The sequence below is a fragment of the Nelumbo nucifera genome, chromosome 3, assembly GCF_055504915.1.
Source record: "Nelumbo nucifera cultivar China Antique chromosome 3, China Antique-T2T, whole genome shotgun sequence".
NCBI lineage: Eukaryota > Viridiplantae > Streptophyta > Magnoliopsida > Proteales > Nelumbonaceae > Nelumbo > Nelumbo nucifera.
The window spans coordinates 24,770,087-24,792,806 of record NC_142651.1 but is presented as its reverse complement, the minus strand read 5'-3'; the positions used below and the strand labels follow the sequence as shown (position 1 = coordinate 24,792,806).

The 22,720-nt window shown below is 40.6% G+C and overlaps 1 protein-coding gene across 1 annotated transcript; it reads right to left on the bottom strand.

The window, feature by feature from the left end:
• Window positions 1-13,201: 13,201 nt before the first annotated feature.
• LOC104606652 (lipid phosphate phosphatase 2-like) lies at window positions 13,202-20,644 on the bottom strand. Its single transcript, XM_010272342.3, has 8 exons — window positions 20,460-20,644; window positions 17,669-17,893; window positions 17,450-17,537; window positions 17,226-17,335; window positions 16,999-17,089; window positions 15,537-15,725; window positions 15,367-15,426; window positions 13,202-13,725 (listed from the first exon to the last, which is right to left on the bottom strand). Exons 2-8 carry the CDS (start codon window positions 17,885-17,887, stop codon window positions 13,517-13,519), a joined length of 966 nt encoding a protein of 321 aa, XP_010270644.1. The 5' UTR covers window positions 17,888-17,893; window positions 20,460-20,644; the 3' UTR covers window positions 13,202-13,516.
• Between the last annotated feature and the right edge of the window lie 2,076 nt (window positions 20,645-22,720).

The following is a 22,720-nucleotide window of genomic DNA, read 5'->3' as shown; positions in this document are numbered from 1 at the left end:
CCTTTCCTTTTTCTTCTCTCGTTTTGCTCCTTTCCGCTGTCCTCTGATCTTCTCTTCTATCGGCAGGTGAATTCCGTCATCCATGCCATGGCTCTCCAGACGTGCGCCCATCGTGTTGACGCCCTCGACTAGCGGGCTGCTAACAAGAAGCTCCAGGGCGAGCTCGACCGGATCCGGGGCGAGCTCCATCACACTCGCAAGGGGAGCGAGTCTCAAGAGCTACTCATCCACGACCAGGAGGCTCAAATCGCCCAGCTTTCTTAAGGGAGCGCGAGTTACAGGGGGGAGCCGTCAAGGATGGCGGCGGAGAGGGAACTTCTCAGGCAGCAAGTGCGGGACTTGGAGTCCACTCTTCTAAATCGGACTCGAAACTTTGATCAGATGGTGGAGGCTAAACGAGAGAAAGCGGTCTGGGATTTTAAAGACTCCCAGGAATACCACGACCTCCAGGCGGAATATGGTTCGAGTTCGTACCACTCTGGGTTTAAGCTTTTCCGGTGGCTGGTTTGGAAAAAGTTCTCCGGACTCGACCTCGACAGCATCACTATGAAGGGTCTGTCTCCTGAGACAGCGGACCAAGTGGAGGAAGAGGATCCTGACTCCCTAGAGGATGAGGAGGCGGATCCCTGAGGCGGTGTTTCTCTGGACTTCTGGCGGCTTCTGGGTGCCGTAAACCCGGTCTTTCAAAGGTCTTTGGTTGGGCGGTTGTGCCCTGTGATAGTCAGACTTTCCCGAGCTGTTTAGCTCGGTTATTGCGTTATCATTTTTCTCCTCTTTTTTTTTTTGAAATGATGATGAAAGTTTTCCCTTTCTTCTTCCAAGTATGATGGGCTCTTTGTATCTTTGCTAAGGCGATCTCAATACCCAAGCTATTAGAGCTACATACCCGAAGTAAGGCATCTCTATGGGGCACGACAAAGCGATTACCACTTGTGCCCGAACTATGTGCTCGTCGGTTATTCTTTACTTCGATCATCGTACTAGAACAAGCTATGTTTGGTGGGGTTTAAGCCCGAGCTGCTTACACTCCTCACTTGAACAAGCTATCATGGAGACGACTGGGTCTGATTGCGCCGATATCGTGTTAGCTCGGCATTTTTGCCCTTAGGCTCTGGGAGTGACTTATGTTCTACTTTTGAAGTTCGTCTGTGCCTCAAAGGCGACCGGGTCTTAGTGCGCCGAGATCGCGTTAGCTCGGCATTTCGGCCCTTAGGCTTTGAGAGTGGCTCGTGGCCTACTCAATTGTTATAGATAGTATTGTCTTAAATTGACAATATTCCATGCCCGAGGTACTTGTTTCCCTTCGAGGGTCTCGAGCTCATACGTTCCTTCCCCGAGGACTCATTTTACTCGGTAAGGTCCTTCCCAGTTAGACCCAAGCTTGTCAGCGCCGGGCTCAGGTACCATAACCTTTTGAAGAACCAGGTCGCTGACGCGGAGGTTCCGCTTCTTGACCCTGGTGTTATAGTACCGAGCTACTCTCTGCTGGTAGACTGTAGTCATGACGTACGCAAGGTACCTTACTTCGTCGAGTAGATCGAGGTTGGTATGGAGCTCATCTTCATTCGCCTGATCACTGTATGCTTCTAGTCGCAGCGTAGGGACTTCGATATCTGCAAGGATAACTGCTTTGGTACCGTAGGTGAGGTTAAAGGGTGTTTCTCCCGTGGCGGTCTTCTCCATGGTCCGGTAGGCCTATAAGACGCTAGGTAACTCATCTGGCCATAATCCTTTAGCTCGGTCTAGCCACGCCTTTAGTCCGCGGAGGATGGCTCTGTTCGTGACTTTTGCCTGGCCGTTTGCTTGTGGGTGTGCGACCAAAGTAAAATTCTGTTGGATTCCCGTGTATTGGCACCAGTCTTGAAATTTGATGTCCTCGAACTACTTGCCGTTGTCGGAGATCAATACCCGAGGTAATCCGAAGCGGCACACGATGTTCTTCCAAAAGAAGTTTTGAACATTTCGGGCCGTGATCGTTACAAGGGGTTCGCTTTCTACCCACTTGGTAAAGTAGTCCACTACTACTACTAAGAACTTCCTCCCACCCGTTGCTGGCGGGAATGGACCGAGTAGATCGATGCCCCACTGTGCAAAGGGCCATGGGCTGGTGAGATACTTGAGGTCGGCAGCGGGTTGGTGGTGAATATCGGCATGTCTCTAGCATTTGTCACATTTCCTAATGAGCTCGATGGCGTCTGCTTTCATTGTTGGCTAATAATATCCCTGTCGAAGTGCCTTCTGGGCGAGGGCCCTGCCCCCCAAGTGTCCGTCGCATAATCCCTCTTGAGTGTCACGGAGTACGAGCTCGGCTTCGGTAGGTCTCAAGCAACGCAGGTAGGGGAGTGTGTAGGATCTCCGGTATAGCTGTTCGTCTATCATGACATATTTGGTTGCCTAGCGCTGCACCCTTCTAGCAGCATTACGATCTGCAGAGAGGGTCCCATGTAGCAAGAAGCTCGCGAGCGGGTCAATCTAGCTCGGCTCTGCTCGAACGATGGGAGCGACCTTCTTTGCCCCCCTCGAGAATGCTAGGCCGAGGTAAGTCCTCTATGTGCACGGTTCTCATGGTGATGTCGCTGGCGCTGGCTAATCTGGACAGGGCGTCGGCCTCAACGTTCTCCGACCTTAGGATTTGCCTGATAAAGTGTGACTGGAAGTCGAGCAGGGCCTCTCTGACTTTGGCTAAGTAGGCTATCATGGTCGGCTCGCGAGCTTCGTACTCACCGGTGACCTGGTTGACCACGAGCTGGGAGTCGCTGCAGATGACGATGTGCTTTGCTTTTATTTCTTTGGCTAGGGCTAGTCCATCTATCAACGCCTCGTACTCCGCTTCATTGTTAGATGCCGCGAACTCGAAGCGTAGCGCGTACTCCAGTTTCGTGCCACTTGGGTTGTGTAGAACTATTCTAGCTCCGCTGCCCTGTTGGTTCGAGGAGCCATCTATGTGAAGGATCCAGGGCTCCTCGTCCCAGCTCGCGCTTGGCCGAACTAGGAGAGATGCCACACTGGCTGCTACCTCACGGGGTTCGGACTCGACTGTCCTAGGAGCTTCGGGCTCACCCGAGCTGGGAGCCTTGTGCTCAACCGGCCTGGGGACTTCGGAGCTGAATGTGCATTCGGCTATGAAATATGCTAAGGCTTGGGCCTTAATGGCAGTTCGCGGCCTGTACTGGAGGTCGTACTCGCTAAGCTCGATGGCCCACTTCGTCAACCGACCAGAGACCTCAGGCTTAAGTAAGACTTGCCTCAGAGGCTTGTCGGTGAGAACGATAACAGTGTGAGCCTAGAAGTACGGGTGGAGCTTCCGAGCTGCAATTATCAGTGCGTATGCCAACTTTTCTATCCATGGCTATCTCGTCTTTGCTCCCTGCAATATTTTACTAAGATAATAGATGGGTCGTTGAACCCGATCTACTTCTTTTATTAGTACCGAACTGACAACTTCGTCACTTGCCGAGAGGTACGGTTCTAAAATATCGCCCTCCTCGAGCCGGGTTAAGATCGACACACTAGCGAGGTATTTCTTTAGCTCGTCAAACGCGAGCTGACAGTCTTGGGTCCATTCGAACCCTTTGCTCTTGATCGCCTTAAAGAACGGCAGGCAGCGGTCCGCCGATTTGGACATGAAGCGGCTGGGGTTAGCCACCCAGCTAGGGTAGTGGACTTCTCTTATGAAGTCAGCTGCGAGGAGCTTCTCGACCTCCTCGTCGACCGCTTTTCATCGTTCCAGGACTAGGTTGCGTTTCTTCTGTCTAACGGGCCTAACTACAGGATTAGTATTCAGCTTATGAGTTATAAGGTCGGGGTCTATTGGCATCTCTGCCGCGGACCATGCAAAAATATTTAAATTTTGGAGTAAGAAGCTTACCAGTTCGGATCGTAGAGGTTCCTGGACGGAAGTACCGATCTGAACCGTCCGAGCCGGGTCGGCTGCTGAGGTCGGGACTGTGTGACTGTTTCTTCCATGGGCGCGGCTCATTCCTTGCTTTGCTCCGTAGGCCGCTCCAGTTCGAGGTCGTCGGCCACCTTGGTCTTTCCCTTTGGGGTGGCGACGTAGCACTTGCGGGACTCGAGCTGGTCGCCTCGCGCCACCACCACACCAAAGTCTGTTGGGAACTTCATAGCCAAATGATAAGTGGAGACCATCGCCCGTAGGACATGGGTGATCGGCCGACCTATTATGGCATTGTAGGGAGAGGGGGTCACGACCACCAGGAAGTCGTGTTTGAATCTGACCACGCAAGGCTATGTGCCGACTTCCACAGGTACTGTTATTTTCCCAAGGGGCCGAACTTCTTCTCCGCTGAAGCCCACCAAAGGTGTGTCCGCAGACTTCAGGTCGCTTCTCTGCAACTGAAGCTGGTCGAACGCAGATTTAAAGAGGATGTTGGCCGAGCTGCCCGAGTCGACGAGTATGCGCCTGACCTCGAAGTCGTTGATTCTCAGCTTTATTATGAGTGCGTCATCGTGGGGGTAGTGGACCCCTCGCGCGTCATCTTCTGTGAAGATAATTGGCTCTTCTGTCTCACGGGCGGCCTCACGGACTGACGTCCGAGCTACTGTTGAAGTACATCCCGCGATGATCGAGCCTCCCACTATCATGTGGATGGTCCCCCAAACTGGCCTCTCTTCCGGAGGCTGCCTCTGTGGTTGTTCGACCGGCTTGCTGCTGGACTCGGGAGCATCCTTACCGTGCTCCCCTTGCCGACCTGGTTTATTATTACTATTACTATTATGTACAAAATTTCTTAAATTCCCGCGACGGATGAGCTCCTCAATCTCGTCGGGGAGGTTTTCACAATTTTGGGTACTATGACCGTGATCTCTATGAAAACTGCAGTACAAATTCTTATATCTTTCATTGGGATTCCCCTTTAAGCGAGGTGGCCACTTCACATACGGGGCGTCCTTGATCGCCATCAGGATTTCGGCTCGCTTCGTGTTCAGTGGGGTGTAATCAGTTCGGTCCGCTACTGGAGCTCGGAACAACTGACCCGACTTTTTCCTCCGAGCTACATCTTTTTTCTTTCGGCTCTCTCCCTAACTGGAAGACTCTCCTTCCCTTTTCCTCTTTTCGGGCGCTCCTTTGCCCTTCTGGTTGATCTCTTCCTCGGTGGCTATGAACCTGTCCGCGAGCTTAAGGAATTCGGTTATGGTCGTTGGTTGGTTGACGACCATGTGCCACTTGAACTCCTTATGCATCACGCCTTTCTTGGCTGCTGCAAGGCGCACGGCGGGGTCCAGGTGCGGTATCTGCATACAAGCGTCGTTGAACCGCTTGATGTAGCTCCGGATGGACTCTCCCTCTCTTTGCACTATGCTGATGAGACTCTCTTCTGTTCGCGGACACCGCTTGTTGGTGACGAAGTGGGACATGAAGGCTTGCGCAAACTGCGCCCAACTTCTTAACGATCCAGGTGCCAAGTTCCGGTACCATGTACGGGCTACTCCTCTAAAAGTGGTGGAGAAGGCCACGCACATGCACGACTCGCTGGCTCTTGCCAGGTGCATCTACGATTGGAAGGCATCTATGTGATCATTTGGGTCGAACGACCCGTCGTACTTGTCAAGGGGGGGGGGAGCTTAAAGTCTTTAGGCATTGGGACTGCTAGGAGCCCGGGAGATAGAGGGGATTGAACTGAAAGGATGGGAGCCTTGACTTCGCCCAAGCTTGCTTCTCCTTTGCCTCCAAGCTCGAACAAGTCGTGGGTGACAGACCGGCGAACTCGGCGGCAACGTCTCTGTTTCTTGGCGGGCTCAGCATTAGTACTGCTCACTTCTGTGCTGTCCGGGATGGTGTGTGCAGGAAGTAGCTCGGGCCACTGGTGATGACTGCGGACAGAAGGGTCCTACTTAGAGCCTGCGGCTAGGCTTGGAGGGCTGAGACGATGTGGACTTGGCGAGCTGGGGTCCTTCCGACCTGACCTCCCATGGCGAGGCCAGAGTGGCTGGCCTTTCCTATCTGCTGTAGGAGGAGGCCAGGCTCATTGGAGGGTTCTGGTGGGCCTTTCCTTGGCGAGAAAGGTGCTCCTCTTGACGATGGAACCTAGCCTGCCGTGAGGCTGGGTGCTGAGGAGGAAGTTGCGATTGCTGAAGCTGAGGTTGCGGCAGTTGGGGAAATTGCTGCTGATACTGGTAATGAGAGACCTGGCGTAGCACGTGCTGTTGGTAGATCTGAAACTGTTGCATTTGAGCCTGCATGGCCCGCATGCATTGCACCAAGTCTTCCAACTGGTTTGGGCTGGCCGCAGGGGTTACAACCGAGGGTTCAGTGAAGGTTGTTCAGACTGTGGTAGGGAGTGGAGCAACGACGGGTGTCGCTGCAAGTGGCATGTCCAAACTAGGGATCTCGTCCACTGAGAGGGGGACGGTGAACTGTCCGATACAGACAGTAGGAAGCTGGGGTTGTTCCCTGGAGTTATTCACCTCCGTGCTTCGTCCGATATTTCTTGAGGACGCCATGAGCATTGAGTTTTTTGAGAGTAAAAAGATGTGAAAGTTTAGAGAAAGGCTTTTCGAAGCGCTTCCCACAGATGGCGCCAAATGATGTAGCGCGATCCGGTCACTCTTAGCTGGCACTCACATGGCTCCTGGAAGGTACCTGAGATGAGAAAGAAGAAGAATCCTCGGGGAGTTTACCCAGTGGGAATACTTCGATGCTTAAGTTAGTACTCTGGAGGAGAAGCAAAAGGAGACGAAGGCTAAGAGTGCAGATAGCGCGTTCTCACTATATTCAAGAGATTAGAGGTTTCAAGAAGAAATTTCTCTTCTGCCCTGAGGGCTTTTATAGGGACACTTACGTCAGATCGAGCATAACCGCCACTGGGCTCTTGCTATAACCGTTACCTGCCAGGGCTGCGCAGGTGGCCGTTGTGGTGTACGTCTCGCCCGGGTGAGTGACACATTTCCAAAGTGACAGGCACGCCCTTGCCTGCTGTGAGACATGGACGCAAACTACCGAAAGGACTGAGACTGCGCCGTCAGTAAGGGATATGGCGCAGTCTGACCGGTACGGCCTGTCAGTCGGAAGCATCCTGGGGGGTGCTCGTGCGGTTCATTCGCGAGCTATTTTGTAGCGAACTAGGAACACTCCAGGGTTACCCTTAGTAGAATTGGCCCTTGGGATGGCTTGTCTGCTTGGGAGCTCGGACGAGCTAATGACTTTAGCTCGCGAGCTAAAGTTACCTCGTAGTATCTCTTCAAAGGTAGCTCGGGGAGCCCGGGGTTCATCGTGGCGAACTCCTCCTTTCGTGAGCTACAATGTAGCGAGCTGCTTCGTAGGCCCGTCACTTGGTCGTACCAGGCTAGAACGCTGAGCTGTCGTTCGTGATGAGTCAGTGTCCATGTGTCACCATTTCATAGGTTGGGTCAAATCGTCCTCCATCAAGTACCATTTTCTTCCCTCCTGTTGATAGGCAAACAATTCGACCATTTGGGGTCAAATGGATTAATAAATAATGACATAATTAAATAATAAAAAATTAAAATAAGTAACTATGAAATGTAAGAAGTATTTTTATTAATGATGAAAATGGAATACCAAATTCAAAATCTACCTAGAAATGAAATAATTTCATAGTCAAATAATAAATTTTTTAATAATAGAAAATACAAAGAATCACAAAAACAAAAAAAAAAGGGTAGAGAAAATTTTGGGCACATATCTAATGTTATATATTTATAAAAAATAAAATAGTGGATATATCTCTAATATTATGCATTTATTATATTGAACAAAAATAAGTTTTATACATAAGAAATAATGTCAACCTAGAAATCAAACTATTTTTCTTTTTAGATGTTGGGTTAGTGGTTTGAGCCAAATGATACCATAGACCAACAAAAATTAAGTGTGATAAGTAAAAAATATTTGATATAATGTAAATGAAATATATAATTTAAATGAAAAATTATAGTCAGAGTCAGTTATACATTTAAAATTAAGTTGTAGGTTGGTTCAAAAACCAAGAAAACTACGTGCTCTACATTTCAAATTATAAACCCCCCCGCCATGTCGTCGGAGGCTTATGTGGCTATTACCAACATGGAACTCTTAGTCCACGTTGGACACAACAAAAAACCTATACCGAAAATAGATTTTTAGTTTCTCTCCCACTCCCTCAGTCTCTCGATCTCGCTCCATTCTTTTTGACTCTCATAGTCATCTCTCATCTCCCGTTCCCTCTGTCTCATCCACTTTCTCAGCTTTTGTCTGTAGCCAAATCAAAATCTCTCTCTTTCTTTATCATTCTCCCTCAATCTCTATTGTTCTCCAGTCGGTGTAAATTTCATAGCCAAGAGTTTCTTATGAATTTTTATCAAATTGGTGTAATGATTTTTGAACTATACCAAGTTGGTCTCATGCTCTTTTATACGATCTGATTAATACCATATAAGTGTGTAAGAAAAAAAACAAGAGAGGGAGTGGGAGAGAAACTAAGTGATAGAACGATAGAAATTAAGGGAGAATGAGAGATCGACCGAGAAAGAGAATGAGAAAATTTGAGGGAGAACGATAGGTAGAGAGAGAATGAGAGAAATTGATATAGAGTACGTAAATACAGAAACCAAACACCATTTTTATTTATTTTCAAATCACACAATTATTGAGCAGATAAAGATAATTGTAAATGAGAGAGTGTGAGGGGGAGAGAGAGAGAGAGAGACTAAAAACCTTTTTTTTATTTTATTTTCCAATCACCCAACATTAAAGGGCAATTTCAGTATAAGCTTTTTGTTGTGTCTAATGTGGATTAATAGTCTCATGTTGGCAACAACCACATAAGCCTCCGATGACATGGCGAAGGTTTTTATAATTTGAAATGTAGAGCCGATTGTTAGAGTTTTGTTGGTTTATGGACCAACTTGTAGCCTAATTTTAAATGTACAACTGACTGTAACTATAATTTTCCCTACTTTAAAACTAATCCAAAAGCAAAGCTATTTTCTTATCTAGATGGTGGGTCAATGATCTAACTTTTCAAAGAAACCCATGATGTCATAATTGAATAATAAATATTTAAGTTTATTTTTAATCATATTTTTACTTTTGTTAATTTTCAATTTCTACCTTAATTATGATGTCTAAAATTCAAGTAATTAATATGAAGAAATTTTTCTCACGTGCAATGCATGTGCTTAATTACTAGTGAATTTAAACATTCATTGTTGGGTGATCCAACTACATTTAAATATGTATCTTCTGGTGGTGAAACATCAAGAACTGTCAATATGTGATGGCATGTGATTTATTTAAATTTTTGAAAACCCTTATTTTACCCTGTTTGTCCTCTTGTTTCACCTATTACCCCTAGCTTGAAAACTGATGTGAAATAAGAGGGATAATGTATCGAAGATGAGTTTATCGCCTCAAACAGTGGATTATCATTCCAAGACCATCCTCACAAGTTGTTCAGCAACATGTTTATAGAGTTCTTAGAGAGAACTCAACATGGATATTGTTGAGTTGTGCCTTGAATTCTTGTTGTGATCTAATCCATTTAGGGTTGCAAACGGATTGGATCGGATTGAATCAGGGTATATTCGAATCTAATTTGACATTGTATATGTTGGATCTGATTTGATGATAAAACTTAATTTGAATTCGAATCCTATCAGTAAATCGGATATTCGAATCTCCGATTTGTTTTCTTTAAAAATTAATATAATATACTAATTTAAATAAAATAAAAACAAGAAATACATGTATTTTTAATTATTTTCATTATATATACATGTTTTTATAAAAAAATAAATAATATAACAAGTTTATAAAAGATAATATAAAAATATATTTATAAATAAACAAATAACATATATATGTATTATATATATTTATATTTATAAATATATAATATATCGGATTGGATAGGGGCGATTTGAATCCAATCCGAAGATCCAAATCAGGGGTGGTCCGAATTCAATCGATCAGATCTCGGATCGGATTGCCAATCCATTTGTACCCCTTTCCATGACTCCAACTAGGAAAATTTTATTGAGATATGTGGTGGGCTGTCAAGTGCCCCCGAGGGGGAGCCCATATGACCAATCCATTTTATTCTCTTCTATGTATCTTTTGGCTTGTGCATGGAAATGGAGCAAGTTTGAGTGTATTGGGATTTAATGAGAAAGATTGTTCAATCTAATAATACAATATATTCACATTATATAAGCCAAACCATATATTCTGCATTCTAATATTCGTTTCTAGAGTTTGTAGTATAGATTAATAGATATATGGACTAGGTTGGCTTCGTCAAAGGCATGCCGTAGTAAGTTATAGTACTTATTAATGGTGTTTGCTCTGTTTCAACCAGGACTATCTTTGGCCGAAGAAAAGAGTTTCAGTTATCTATGTCCAAGACTGAGAAGGGCAGAAGAAAAACTTTAACCGACCCGATTGAAACACCACACCCAACGAACAACAGGCCGGCATCATAAAAGTGGTAACTAATCAAGCGGAGTTTTCATCAAAATTCACCGGGTTTTAATTAGTCATAACCTTCCGATCAATGTTTTTCAACCCGTTGTTGACTTGGTTGGTTGAACTGTTTGAACCGTTAATCGATTTGACTTGACTGATTGAACCGTTCAAACCGTTATCCGATTAATGATTCCAAGTTCAATTCAATCAAGACCCGTCAGACGGTAAAAAACCATTGACTTGGTCAAGAATCATTTGACCCAGACGGTTCGACCATTAACTCATTCGACCTAGTGTGCAGGTTGTACACTCAATGTATACAAACTTTCGGAGGCCATAACATTGCACTCCGATGCCTGATTGGTTTTTTTTTTTTATTTTGGGTAACTTTTTGAAACCTATGCATTCCAAGGTGTTGTAGGCACCTTGCCCCACTGTTTTGCGTAAAAACCCCTTTTGGCCTCAACTTGCATTTTTTATATTTTTATCAATAAAAATTCAAAAACATAAATTAAATATAAAATAATACATATCACATATCTAATATATATATATACACATATATATGCTGACATGACACGGTCTGAACCGACCCAGCCAGTCAAACCGGTGACTTGCGACCCGGAGGCAAAAATGGTTTGGCCTCCACTCAATTTTTAAAACATATCATATATTTTTGACATCATAGATTTTTCCTCATTTCAATTTGAATTCAGTTGGCCTTTTCAAGGATCCGTCGAATCAAATTATGTAAAGGAGTAGAGCGGCATCATCTCTGCGTGAACTAAGCCATAACAATAGCCATCATAATAATATTATACTAGCGGAGGACTCTTGCTTCGTAGGGGCTGGAATGGAACCATCGATCCATTGACCCGGTCCCTAGCCAAAAACCGTTGAATCGGTCAACGATTCATTGATTCGAGCAATCGAACCATCAAGCCATTAATCCATTCAATGGTTTTTGGACATTTTTTATTTTTTTTAATTGGGAACCATCCAGGCAATCGGATCCGTTTTATCCTAATCTCGGTCCCTGCCAAAAATCGTTGAATTGGTCAACAATTCATTGACCAGGCGGTCGAACCATTGACCCATTCAATGGTTTTTTATCATTTTTTTTAATTTTTGTTATTAGAATGAGCCATCCGTTTGAACCAAACAGTCGAACTGTTGATCCGAAAACTGGTGGCTAGGATGGTTCCGTTTTCAGGTCGTATGAGTCATATGCTCGAATGACATAACATGTATGCTAATGCTTAATGGACCTCACACACTCAATTTTTTGCCTGTAATTTTTGTTGTTAGAACGGGTCATCTATTTTTTTTTTTTAATTGGGAACCGTCTAAGCAACCAGTTCTATTTACCCAATCTTGGTCCCTGGCCAAAAACCGTTGAATTGATCAACGACCCATTGACCCGAGTGGTCGAACCATCAACCTGTTGACCTATTCATTGGTTCTTGGCCGTTTTTTTATTTTTTTTTAATTTTTGTTGTTAGAACAAGCCGTTCATTCAACCTGAATGATCGAACCATCGACCTGAAAACCAGTGGCCAGAACGGTTCCATTTTTGGGTCGTATGAGTCACGCGCTCGAATAACATGACGTATATGATACTGCTTAATGAACCTCACACACTCAATTTTTTGCTTATAATTTTTGTTGTTAGAATGGGTCGTCCGTTCGAACCGTCAACTTGAAAACCGGTGTCTAGAATGATTCCATAATTTTTTTGCTTGTAATTTTTTGTTGTTAGAACGAACCGTCCTTACGAACCAAATGATTGAACCGTTGACCCAAAAATCAGTGGCTAAAACGGTTCCGTTTTTTGGGTCGTATGAGTCACACGCTCGAATGACATAATACGTATGATACTACTTAATAGACTTAATCTTTTGCCTATAATTTTTATTGTTAGAACGGACTATCCGTTCGAATTGGATGATCAAATCGTCGACCCAAAAATCGATGGTCAAAACGGTTCCGTAATTTTTTGCTTGTAATTTTTATTGTCAGAACGGGCCATCCATTCGAACCAAATGATCGAACCGTCGGTTGTCAAAACGTTATTAACAACATTTATCAATAATAGTAAGTAATTATACTATATAATTAAATAATCATTAATGATAGTTTTAATAAGATTATTTAGTTATTTTTAATATAACAGTAATTATTAAATTTATGAATAGGATTTATACAATATTCATTAAATTAATAATTACCAAAATTAAATTAAATTAACAGTATTTTTCAGAAATAGTCAGTAATTATAATATTTTATTAAATAATCAATAACAATACTTTTAATAACATTTTAAATTATTTTTAATATTACAATAATTACTAAATTTATTAACAGTATTTATTAATAACAGTATTTATAATTTTAATTTAAAGTAAAATTAAAGTAAATATCTAATTATTAACAATATTTATAATAACAGTAGTTATTAATCAGTAATAATAATTAAATTATTAAATTACTGTAATAATTATTCTCACGCGGGATCTACTCGCATGAGTAGATTCCATTTCCTGGATGCAGAGAGCATCCATTTCGTATTAATAGATATATATAAGATTATGGACGAAGATAATGATAATGGAAACTTGTGGTTTTACCTTGTTCATTCTAGTAAGATATGCATGCGCTAAATTGACAGTAGACTATCAAGGCTTAAACCCAGAACACATGCCGGCATTGAAGTCATAGCTGTTTAAATTTTAGGAGGATCAATTTCCGCCAATTCCAAAAGTAAAACCAAAATAAACTTGGGAAGCCAATACGGAAACATTTACTTGCCAGCTCTTATTAGTTCATCCGACTAATTGTTAAACATGGCATTCCAAATTGTATTTTGATTCACAAAAGGCAATCACATTTTTATGCAATTCACTGATGCACAGTATATTCTTTTACAGCCAAGGACTATTCATACTTTTTTCTTTTCTTTTTTTTTTCTGAAAAGAGGTTTAACTGAAAAGGGAAATTGACACAACATTTACAGGAGACTGGTATAGTTACAACTTACAACACACTGAGCAGGATAAGGACTGAATAAATTACAATTTACAAGATGTACAAACTTACCTCCTCCCAGATTCCAGTTCATCCAATATCTTGATAGAATCATTTGTTTCAGATAATACTTTAAGTTCAATGTTGTTTTGTTCAACTTGTTGGTTCACAGTCTGTACCTCCATAACATCTACATTTACTGTGTTCACTATATCAGTTGGTTGTTCACTGGCTTTTGCTGCCTCCAACACCCCCAAGTATGCATAAGACCTAGAACCTGCAATGCAAACAACTAAGAGCATAAGTGAACAGAAACTTGTAGGATCTTTGAACTTCTATCAGGACTTGTACGGAATAAGCAATAGACAATATTAATCCAATATTTCTAAGTACTTGCTAATTAGGTTCCAACCAACTTTACACTAATTACTTGCATAAATGCTTCAACTGACAAAAGAGTACTATGAAACTCTATCCTAATTTTTTATACAGAAAGTATACAAGATTTTGTACTGTACATATTTCTATTTGTCCTCTTTCCAAACTGAGCCCAAAGGACATAACATAAGAAATATAAAGTAAAAAAATTGGAAAATCAAAATTTTATACATTATTGGATGTGTAAGTCTCAACAGCTATCAAAGTCACTTCTGTAGCATTACTCACTTCCAACAGCTTTTATTTGAATTCAGATTGGAGCATCATCAACATGTCGTATGAAGTGCTTGATTGTGATATCCTAATAAAACTGCTTTTCCAATTAGAAAACGGATGAACAAGAATCTTATTCATTGTCCTAAAATAATCAATCGTTCTTTTCTGTATAAAACCTTGTATTTGCATTGTACATATTTGTATTTGTATCCCCTTCCCCTCCCCTCCTAATTCCTAATTTATCTCCCAGTCTCGGGAGAGAGATTTTGGGAGATTGATTAGGAATTAGGAGGGGGAGGGGATAGGGATATGAAGGAGAGAGAGGAAGGGAAAGAAAGAAAAAACAAAAATGAAGAGGTGGGCCCAGAGAAAATTAAAATTTATACTTACAATAGCATAATATAACATAAATACATATATAGAAATTATGTATAAAATACATATTTAAATATGTGTGGGCTAGGCCAGGCTTGAAGTATTAGGCTCAGGCTTGGTCCTGATGCGGGCTCAGGCCTGGTCCAAGCCTAAACACAAAACCTAAAATTTAAGAGGAAACATGGAAAATTTCATTTTCCCAGATTAGGAAAGTAAGATGCTAGAAATTCTTTAAAAGTTGCTTTCTTTGAGTTCAAAATAATTTCCAAATTCCAATCATAACTTAGAGTCAGCTACAATAAATAACACTACTCTCATCATAACTTCAATGAGGCTTCAGCTCTACAATCACCATGTGTCCCATGTATAGAGGATCTGGACCTAGCATTAAGTAGGTTGCACATGAAAAAACACCATTCTAAAAATCAGAAAGATAGGAAAAGTTGCAGCCATTTCATCTGTGAATCATTTTCTAAATTCTACTGGTAGCTTATTTGACCTTAGATATAAATATAACTCTCTAAACAAATACATATAATTGGAATCATTTGATTGTGCTGATTTTTGTCTAACTATTGTTTAGAGTGGGATCTATCAGATGGCACCACAGTGCTGGTATGATGAGGACACCCTCATCATAGCATGCCTCTATAACTTGTATTCACCACATAAAGTAACAATTGACCTAAGCTAGTTTCTAGATCATATCATATATTTTAAGAGGAAAAAACATGTATAGAATGATAATTTATATTGGTTCTAGAAAAGAAGAGTATATGAACAAATCTGCATCACATAAATGAATCAATTCGTGAAAGTAAGTAGCTATTCCGAGTAAATATAAATAAATACCAAAACAATCATTGAATTTAATATTTCAAAGTGTTACCATAGGTATTATGTGGGGGTGGAAAGTATTGCAAGTAGCAAATTGTTGCCACTAAGAGGCCTGCAAAGATGCAGCATATAAAAGGTTGTAAGGTTAAGCACTGAAATCCATTGTTGGGGATTTCTGGATAGACAGCCCAAAACTAAATAAAAATCAGTACCATCACGAACCTAGAAGACCTCCGGCAAAAATGTCCTGCCAGTGGTGCATATAGTCATCCGCCACAGAAACGCCAACAAGAAAAGCCACAAGAAGAGGAAGCAAAACAATACATAGTTTTGCTGCATGCCCCCTACGGTCAAATGCTTTCATCTTGCCTGACAAGTACAATGATAGGAAACCAAGACCTGCAAAGGACCCTGGAAAAGGAATTTGAAGCCTTTGAAAGCTGTACTTACAATGGGGGGGAGGGGGATAAAGATGAATGATGACATGATGTGCAAGGATATGTTAACAAGGAACAAGCATTTGTCTTTCTTTATTCAGAAGTTTATTCTAGTTGTTCAGTAATTAATATAATACAAAGAAATGAATAGTTGACAAGACTTGTTCCTTATATGGGGTCGGAAACTATCCTGTTTTGCTGTTCTGTTTGGATTAGTGCCATATCCATTGTTAAATTATGAGCACTTTAATCATTTCTTACTACTTCAACCCATATCCTTCTTGGTTTGCCCCTAGTCCTTCTAGTCCCTCCAACTTGCAACAGATAGCTTCTTCCTACGATGTTGTAAATGGTCTTCTATGCACGTGACAAGACCATCTTAATCTACTTTCTCTCATTTTCTCAATATTGGAGGCTGGAGCTACTCCTAGATTCCTTCCAGTGACTCTGTTTCATATCCTATCATTTCTAGATTTTCCACTCATCCATCTTAGCATTTACATTTCTGCTACATTCATTTTTTTGGACATGTTGTTTTCTTGACTTCCCAACACTTTGATCCATACAGCATTACTGGCTTTACAATTGTGCTCTAGAAATTTGAAAATTTGAAGAAAAGGCATCAGCATTATGGGCTAAAAATACTTAATGTTGTATCATTAGATTCAAAAGAATCCTTATAATGCTTGATATATGATTTTGTCCCCATGAAAGTTTAATCTATAAAGCTAAGTGGCTAAACATGTATAAGTTGAAGTATAATAATGCTTACATGAAGTATGACCACTAGGTATATGTTTGGTTACGTTGTTGTTTCTCAAAGAAACATTGCCAAATTAGTGCCATATAGGCGTTTTGATTTTACCCAACTAACTTATTGTTTGGTCAAACTGTTTCAAGTAAACTGATTGTACTTTTCTTGCATTGGGTTATGTGAAAGTAACTTTTGGAGAAAACACCATAATGATATTTCTTGCTTTGAAGAAACATTTTCACCTTTTTGGTCCTATGTGGTGCCTAGCTGTCTTAAATAATAATAAAAAAATGTTTACTGGGTTATGTAGTATGTACACAACACCACTTACTTTTACATTTTCCAAGACAAAATTCAGGTTCAAACATTGACTGAGAAATGGCCATGGTACCAAACATACCCTAGGAAAGCTCTTGTAATCATCCTTTATTCAAAAGTACCCTTATAATGTTTGATATATAACTTTGTCACTTTGAAATATAATAATGCTTACATGAAGTATGACCACTAGGAAAGCTCTTGTAACCATCCTTTATGAGATTTGACTTTCCATGACATATCACATTTCCCAAATGATCATATACCTAAGAAAATCAAAGTCCAAGAAATTCTCTTATCAAGTATTCAGAATGTGAGGTAAAATAAAGCCTACTGCAAAGAAACATGTAAAAAGGATTAACCGCACCAACTATAAAGAATTTGGAGGTTATAGAAACATACATCCTTTCCATCAGGAAAGCAACGCCAAAAGAAGTCCGGTCGAGGCCGACCAACTGCATCTTTTAATGCATCCGTAATAACTCCCGTTATCAGTACAGAGAATAATATCCCTGCTCTTGCAGATAGTTTGCAACATCAGATCAACCATAATGAATGGTTATGTAGTTATGTAGTTATGTTAAAAAGATGCTTATTAGTAATAACGAAGTTGGGAAATATGGTACCTAGTATGCTATTGTGCAGATCATAAACATCTCTTCTATGAAAATAGAAAGCAGTAAATATGACAATGGGCAACAACACTGCAAACATCTGGTCATCAACAGAAAAGAAAGCCCATAAATTCTGGGTGCCTAAAAGTTAAAATGTATCTGCAGTTCAGTGTAGATGTAGACTATTCGGTTTACACAATATAATGTCCTAAAGGATACAGATAGACTTACAGGAACAGACCAAAAGGGGATAGTGGTGTCTTTCAGGGGATATTTGAGGTCATCCATCATATCCTTCCCCACAAAGCGGTGAAATGGATTTATGACATAGAAAGTTAACTCCAAAGCCCCAAGAAGAAACAATATAAGCCAGTCATGCTTGTGGAATTTTACGAGTGAGAATCCATGGGATTTTACAGTATGTGCGGGATTGAGCTGGACCTCCCTCATTCTCTCCTGGATAGAACACAGACATAATATCAAACAAGTTTACTGCACCAAAATATGATTTGCAGTAGACAAAAGAAGAAGAAGAAGAAGCCATAAGCTGGTTTACTATTTGAATAAAGGCAAAAATCATTTGAATCCCACTGAAACTGAATTAAACTAAAATCTGTTTCTAAAAGACAGAATGGAATTAGTACATCCACAAGGATCAAAGGTGAGCATGTGCAAGTAAACAAAAGAGCTCCTTGAGGTCATGGCTCTCCTTGATAGGTAATAATTACAAGGAAATAAGTGTGCCCTGTTTGAATAGAAAAGTATTTCTCATTAAATTATTCCAATGTCATGCAACAACTATACCGCCATCCTTGATGTAAGAAAGGTTTATTTAGTGGCTTCAAGATGTAAGAAAGAATATTTAAATGTGCGTAAATGAATCTTCTGGAGTCCAGCATATTAGTTATGTTCTCAGAGAGCCCCTCTTGGCACTTCTGTTTCATTCATCCCAAGTCTTCTTATGGGGGGATAAGAGTTGCATATTTCCAATATTGTTTGAAGTAAAGAACATATGTCAAGTCACGGGTTTCTTTTACATCTTTTCCCTTATTATTTTGCTATTTTCTTCCCTATCTCTTCACTGCTATTTTACCCAGATACGGGAAGCAGATAGCTGGGTATGGTATCAGATGTGAAATTTACACTAAAAATTGAAGTATCCAACATGATACACCACCCTTGTATAGGTATGCGGATATCATGGCTTCACTGGAACTTCCAATTGTAAGAGCCATTTGTCGCATTATAAGGAAGGAATGACCCACAAAATTGTCTTCAAGGTCTCACATCAATCAAAATTCAAGACTTCATAGAACCTTCGGATCCAAGATAAATGATGCTATTATTGATAAAAACGATAAATGGTATTATTTCAAGTAATCAGTCAATCCTTTAAGGTGTCAATGCTTCTTATCATACTTAAAATAAGATATTAATTTGATAGAAAACACAATTATTAAAAGTTAGGATGGGCCACTGTTACATTTATTTGGTTGAAATTCCAACTTTCCAAAATTATGGGAGACAATGATTTGAGCATTTTCAATTCTTATAAAAAAGTCTTCTAAGTAGATCCTTGAATCTAGTTGAACCATTAATACCAATCATACTCTATAATTCCAGTCTCATATTTGCAAATGAATCCCTTTAGACCCAAATGGCACCAAATAGAAGTCAAATGAATTTCATATTCCTAAAAGGATTTGCACTCAACAATCCCATAGAGAAATACAAGTCCTCCATCAGACTGTATAGCGGTCCTCTGTTTTTTTTTTTTTTTTTATCAATATAGCGGTCCTATGTTTTTATTTTTTTTTTTAAATCAATATAGCGGTCCTATGTTTGTAAAGCCCTTTTCAATGAATAACTGGTTTGCATTTATGTGTATAGGCTTCTATTGGTCTTCTGGCTTTCTCTGCTAGAGGGATGAAGTTGAAGAGGAATGGAGATAATTTAATTAAGGAAATTAGGGGTGTCAGGAGGGTGGGCCTTGGCGCAATGGTTGGATTGCTCTTGCTCCAGTGTGACCTGGGTGACCAGGGTTCAAATCTTGGAAATAGCTTCTCTGTATGTGCAGGGGTAAGGTTGCGTTCTGTCCCTCCCCATACCCCACATTGGCCGGAGCCTGGTGCACTGGGCTTCCCTTTAGGTGCTGGTAAGCTAATCTATACTCTAAAGTCTGAAAGCCAGGGAAAGGAGATAGGCAACTGAGAGATATTGGAAAGGTGACATGCTCGGTTGAATAGCTTTAAAAAACTAAAGCTCTCTAGACATTCAAATTGGGAGATGAACTGTATCTTCTCCTTCAAGATCAAGTATGGACATCAAATGACAAGGCTTTAAAAAATTCTATACCAATGTTCCAAGGAATCTGAAACTATGAATTCTAGCTAAAGTAAAACCTATTTAATTAATAATTTAAATACAAAAAAAAAACTCTTGTAGCTCTCTGCATCATAGCCATAATTATGTCAAATGGCAAGGAAATGACATGATCTTGGATTCATAAGTTAAATGGTAGCCTTTCTAATGTTTAAAATTAAGGTCATCAGGTCATTTTAGAACAGAAAGTGTGGTTACAAGTAGAAAGATGTAGTAAATAAATTGATTGTCATCATTAACCCCCAAGTAAACTCTGCTGTCTTCTTCACATCTGAAGCAACTAGAAGACCTTTAATTCTGGTCTTCCAAGATAATTTGTGCACATGGTTGACAGTTTCCACCTCTACATAACTTCCAAATAGGGCATAAAATTGATTGACAGTTTTCATGTGTTCTCTCTTTTCCCAAAAATGTGAAAAGAAGATGGATTGCTAACATAAGAACATTGCCATCCAAAATTTAATGCCAAGATGAAATATAGGCAAAAAAAATGTATAGGCGAAAATGAAACAAGGTGCAGAATCTTATAGGATAAGAGAGAAGCAGTGAGATGGAGGAAAGCGGTGGAACAAGAAAGAAAATGAAGAGCAGTGACCAGTCAGTGAGATGAAAGAAAAGCAAGTAGCTCTGCACTGTTTACCTCAAATCCTTTGTCGTAAAATCCTGTATTCTCACGTCCTTTATTAAGACTGGACCCTCCACAGTCCACACCCTCCACTTCGACAGTTCCAGTTTTCTAGAGCGAGATTCGAGAACGACGAAAATATGCAGGAGAACAAGAGATATATACGACTATACGAGAGTCTCGTAACGAGACAGACAGAGAGAAAGAGTTGGCAGAAAAACATGACTCCACGTTTAAATGAGATGACTGGCGGTAGGATTTGCTTGTGCAGGGGATCACCGTTAACTTTCATTTCAAGGATCATGTTGACTACCTTCCTTCCTAAGGAGTATCAGTCAATGCTGTCTTGTAGTACGCTAGTTATTGTACCTCCAAATCGAAAGTTTGGCATCTTATGGCAGAGTTGATTGTGACTACTGACACCCCAACAGCTCGATTGGAATCGTCTAGGGTTCAAACTATAGATCCAGTATATTATCTCCACTCTCAATAAAATTGTCTATTTGTCCAGACTCCATTGATTTATTATTCATTAACACTGTTTGCTCTTGTTTGCTCCGACGCATCTACGCCATTGATTTATTATTTATTAACACTGTATCTGTGGGGCTCAAAGTGGTCTTATGCTGCCACGTAACCTGAGAAGATGAGCTGGAGACAGTTGTCGGTTAGTTTCAGTACATTTGAAGGTTGGAAACTTGGAATGGCCACCTGTTTATTCCTGCAGCACTGCACGTAAAAAGATTCCATCGAAACGAGACAGCTCCAGACGCCCAGAGGGTATCTGGCATCTCGATGCATCTTACGTTACGTTAAAATTGGAACATCGTGTGAGGGACCTACTGGAATGGAATGACACGGTCACGATATTCTCATATTCTGGATTTGTGAATTGTGGTATATCATGCACTTATCCCTCCCTTGATTCCCCAAGAAGAGAACGCAAACTCGTACTGCTGCAGGAGCTAGCATTTCTCTTACATGAAGTAAATAACGCTGCCCTCCCATTCTATTGGATACTAGAAATATAAAATAATTCATGCTTGAACCAGAAAATATCCTCCCTTGATTTTTTTTTTTTTTTTTATAAATACTAAAATATCCTTTTTATACAAATTTGACTAGGGCCTCGTTTGGGTATAAGGGTTTGGAATGATATCGAAATCGGATTGGGCTATTTTAATTCCAACTATTTGATTAAGCAGAATCGAAATCTCATTCATATTCCTACTAAAATGATATTTTTCCTATTTGAGAGAATGGCATTCCCTGCCCCTTCCATGGGAATAAAATCCCATTCCTACTAAAATACTAATTTCAAATATTATTCCCATTCGTTCATCAAACAGAATATGGGAATAGACCATTCCAATTCCCATTCCGCTTCTGATTCCACTGCAAAACAATTGGACGCTAAGATCTCCCATATTAAGTGAAATCATATGGGACAAAAACCTCTTCTCCCTTAATAATTCATGAAAATCTGTTAAGATGTGACATTATATATGATTTTTTTTTTACAAACCCAATTTTGTTCTTTAAGATCCCTATTAGCAATTTAAATCATACTCCTCATTTTCTATGTTGCTCTCTAACTAGACTTCTGCAATGAATTTGGTCTGTTTCTTTGCTTTCATTCACAAATAATAAGGGCACTCACTTTGCTCAAATATGTTCTTTACATAACATTGAATTTAAACTTCTGGATTTATTTTCTTAGTTGGGATAGTGATGGAGGAGCCAATTGACGTCAGAAGCCTTAAAGTTGTTAGGATTGGAGATCGATTCCACAAGTGATTTCAAGTTAAGCATGCAAAAGGGAAGTGGCGGAGCTAGAAGTTTTCTTTTGAGGGGGCCAATTTAAACAAAAGAATGAGATAAAGAGGAAAAGTAGGGTTTGGAGAAAATTGGTCTGAGAAAGTTTGATTTTTTTATAAAAAATAAATAAATATATTTTTTAATTTTGGGAGTTGGAGGAGTCTTGGAGAGTGATCATTTACAATTTTAGTTTAAATTTTGGGAGGACAAAAAACCTACTTTATTATATTTTTAACCCAACCTCCACTACGTAATCATGATTTTAATAAAAAGTTTGGGGAAGGGGCAAGGGGCCCACCAATATACTTGGCTCCGCCCAAAGGGTACTAAATGGAAAGTTGATTGTGGGACATTGTGATGATTTCGTGGAGAGGAGATGTTTATGTTTTAAATAGTAAGTTGTTTATGTTACTTGAGAGCCCTCCCTAACCCTAACGTTGCGGTGATGTTTACGTTAA

Excerpts from the sequence above, each read along its gene's own strand:
- LOC104606652 (XM_010272342.3), bottom strand. The coding sequence starts at position 17,887 with ATGAGGGAGGTCCAGCTCAATCCCGCACATACTGTAAAATCCCATGGA. Across the intron at positions 17,090-17,225 it reads GCTTTCCTGATGGAAAGGAT|GTATATGATCATTTGGGAAA; the intron begins GTATGTTTCTAT and ends TGATTTTCTTAG. Across the intron at positions 15,726-16,998 it reads TCCTAGTGGTCATACTTCAT|GGTCCTTTGCAGGTCTTGGT; the intron begins GTAAGCATTATT and ends TTCCTTTTCCAG.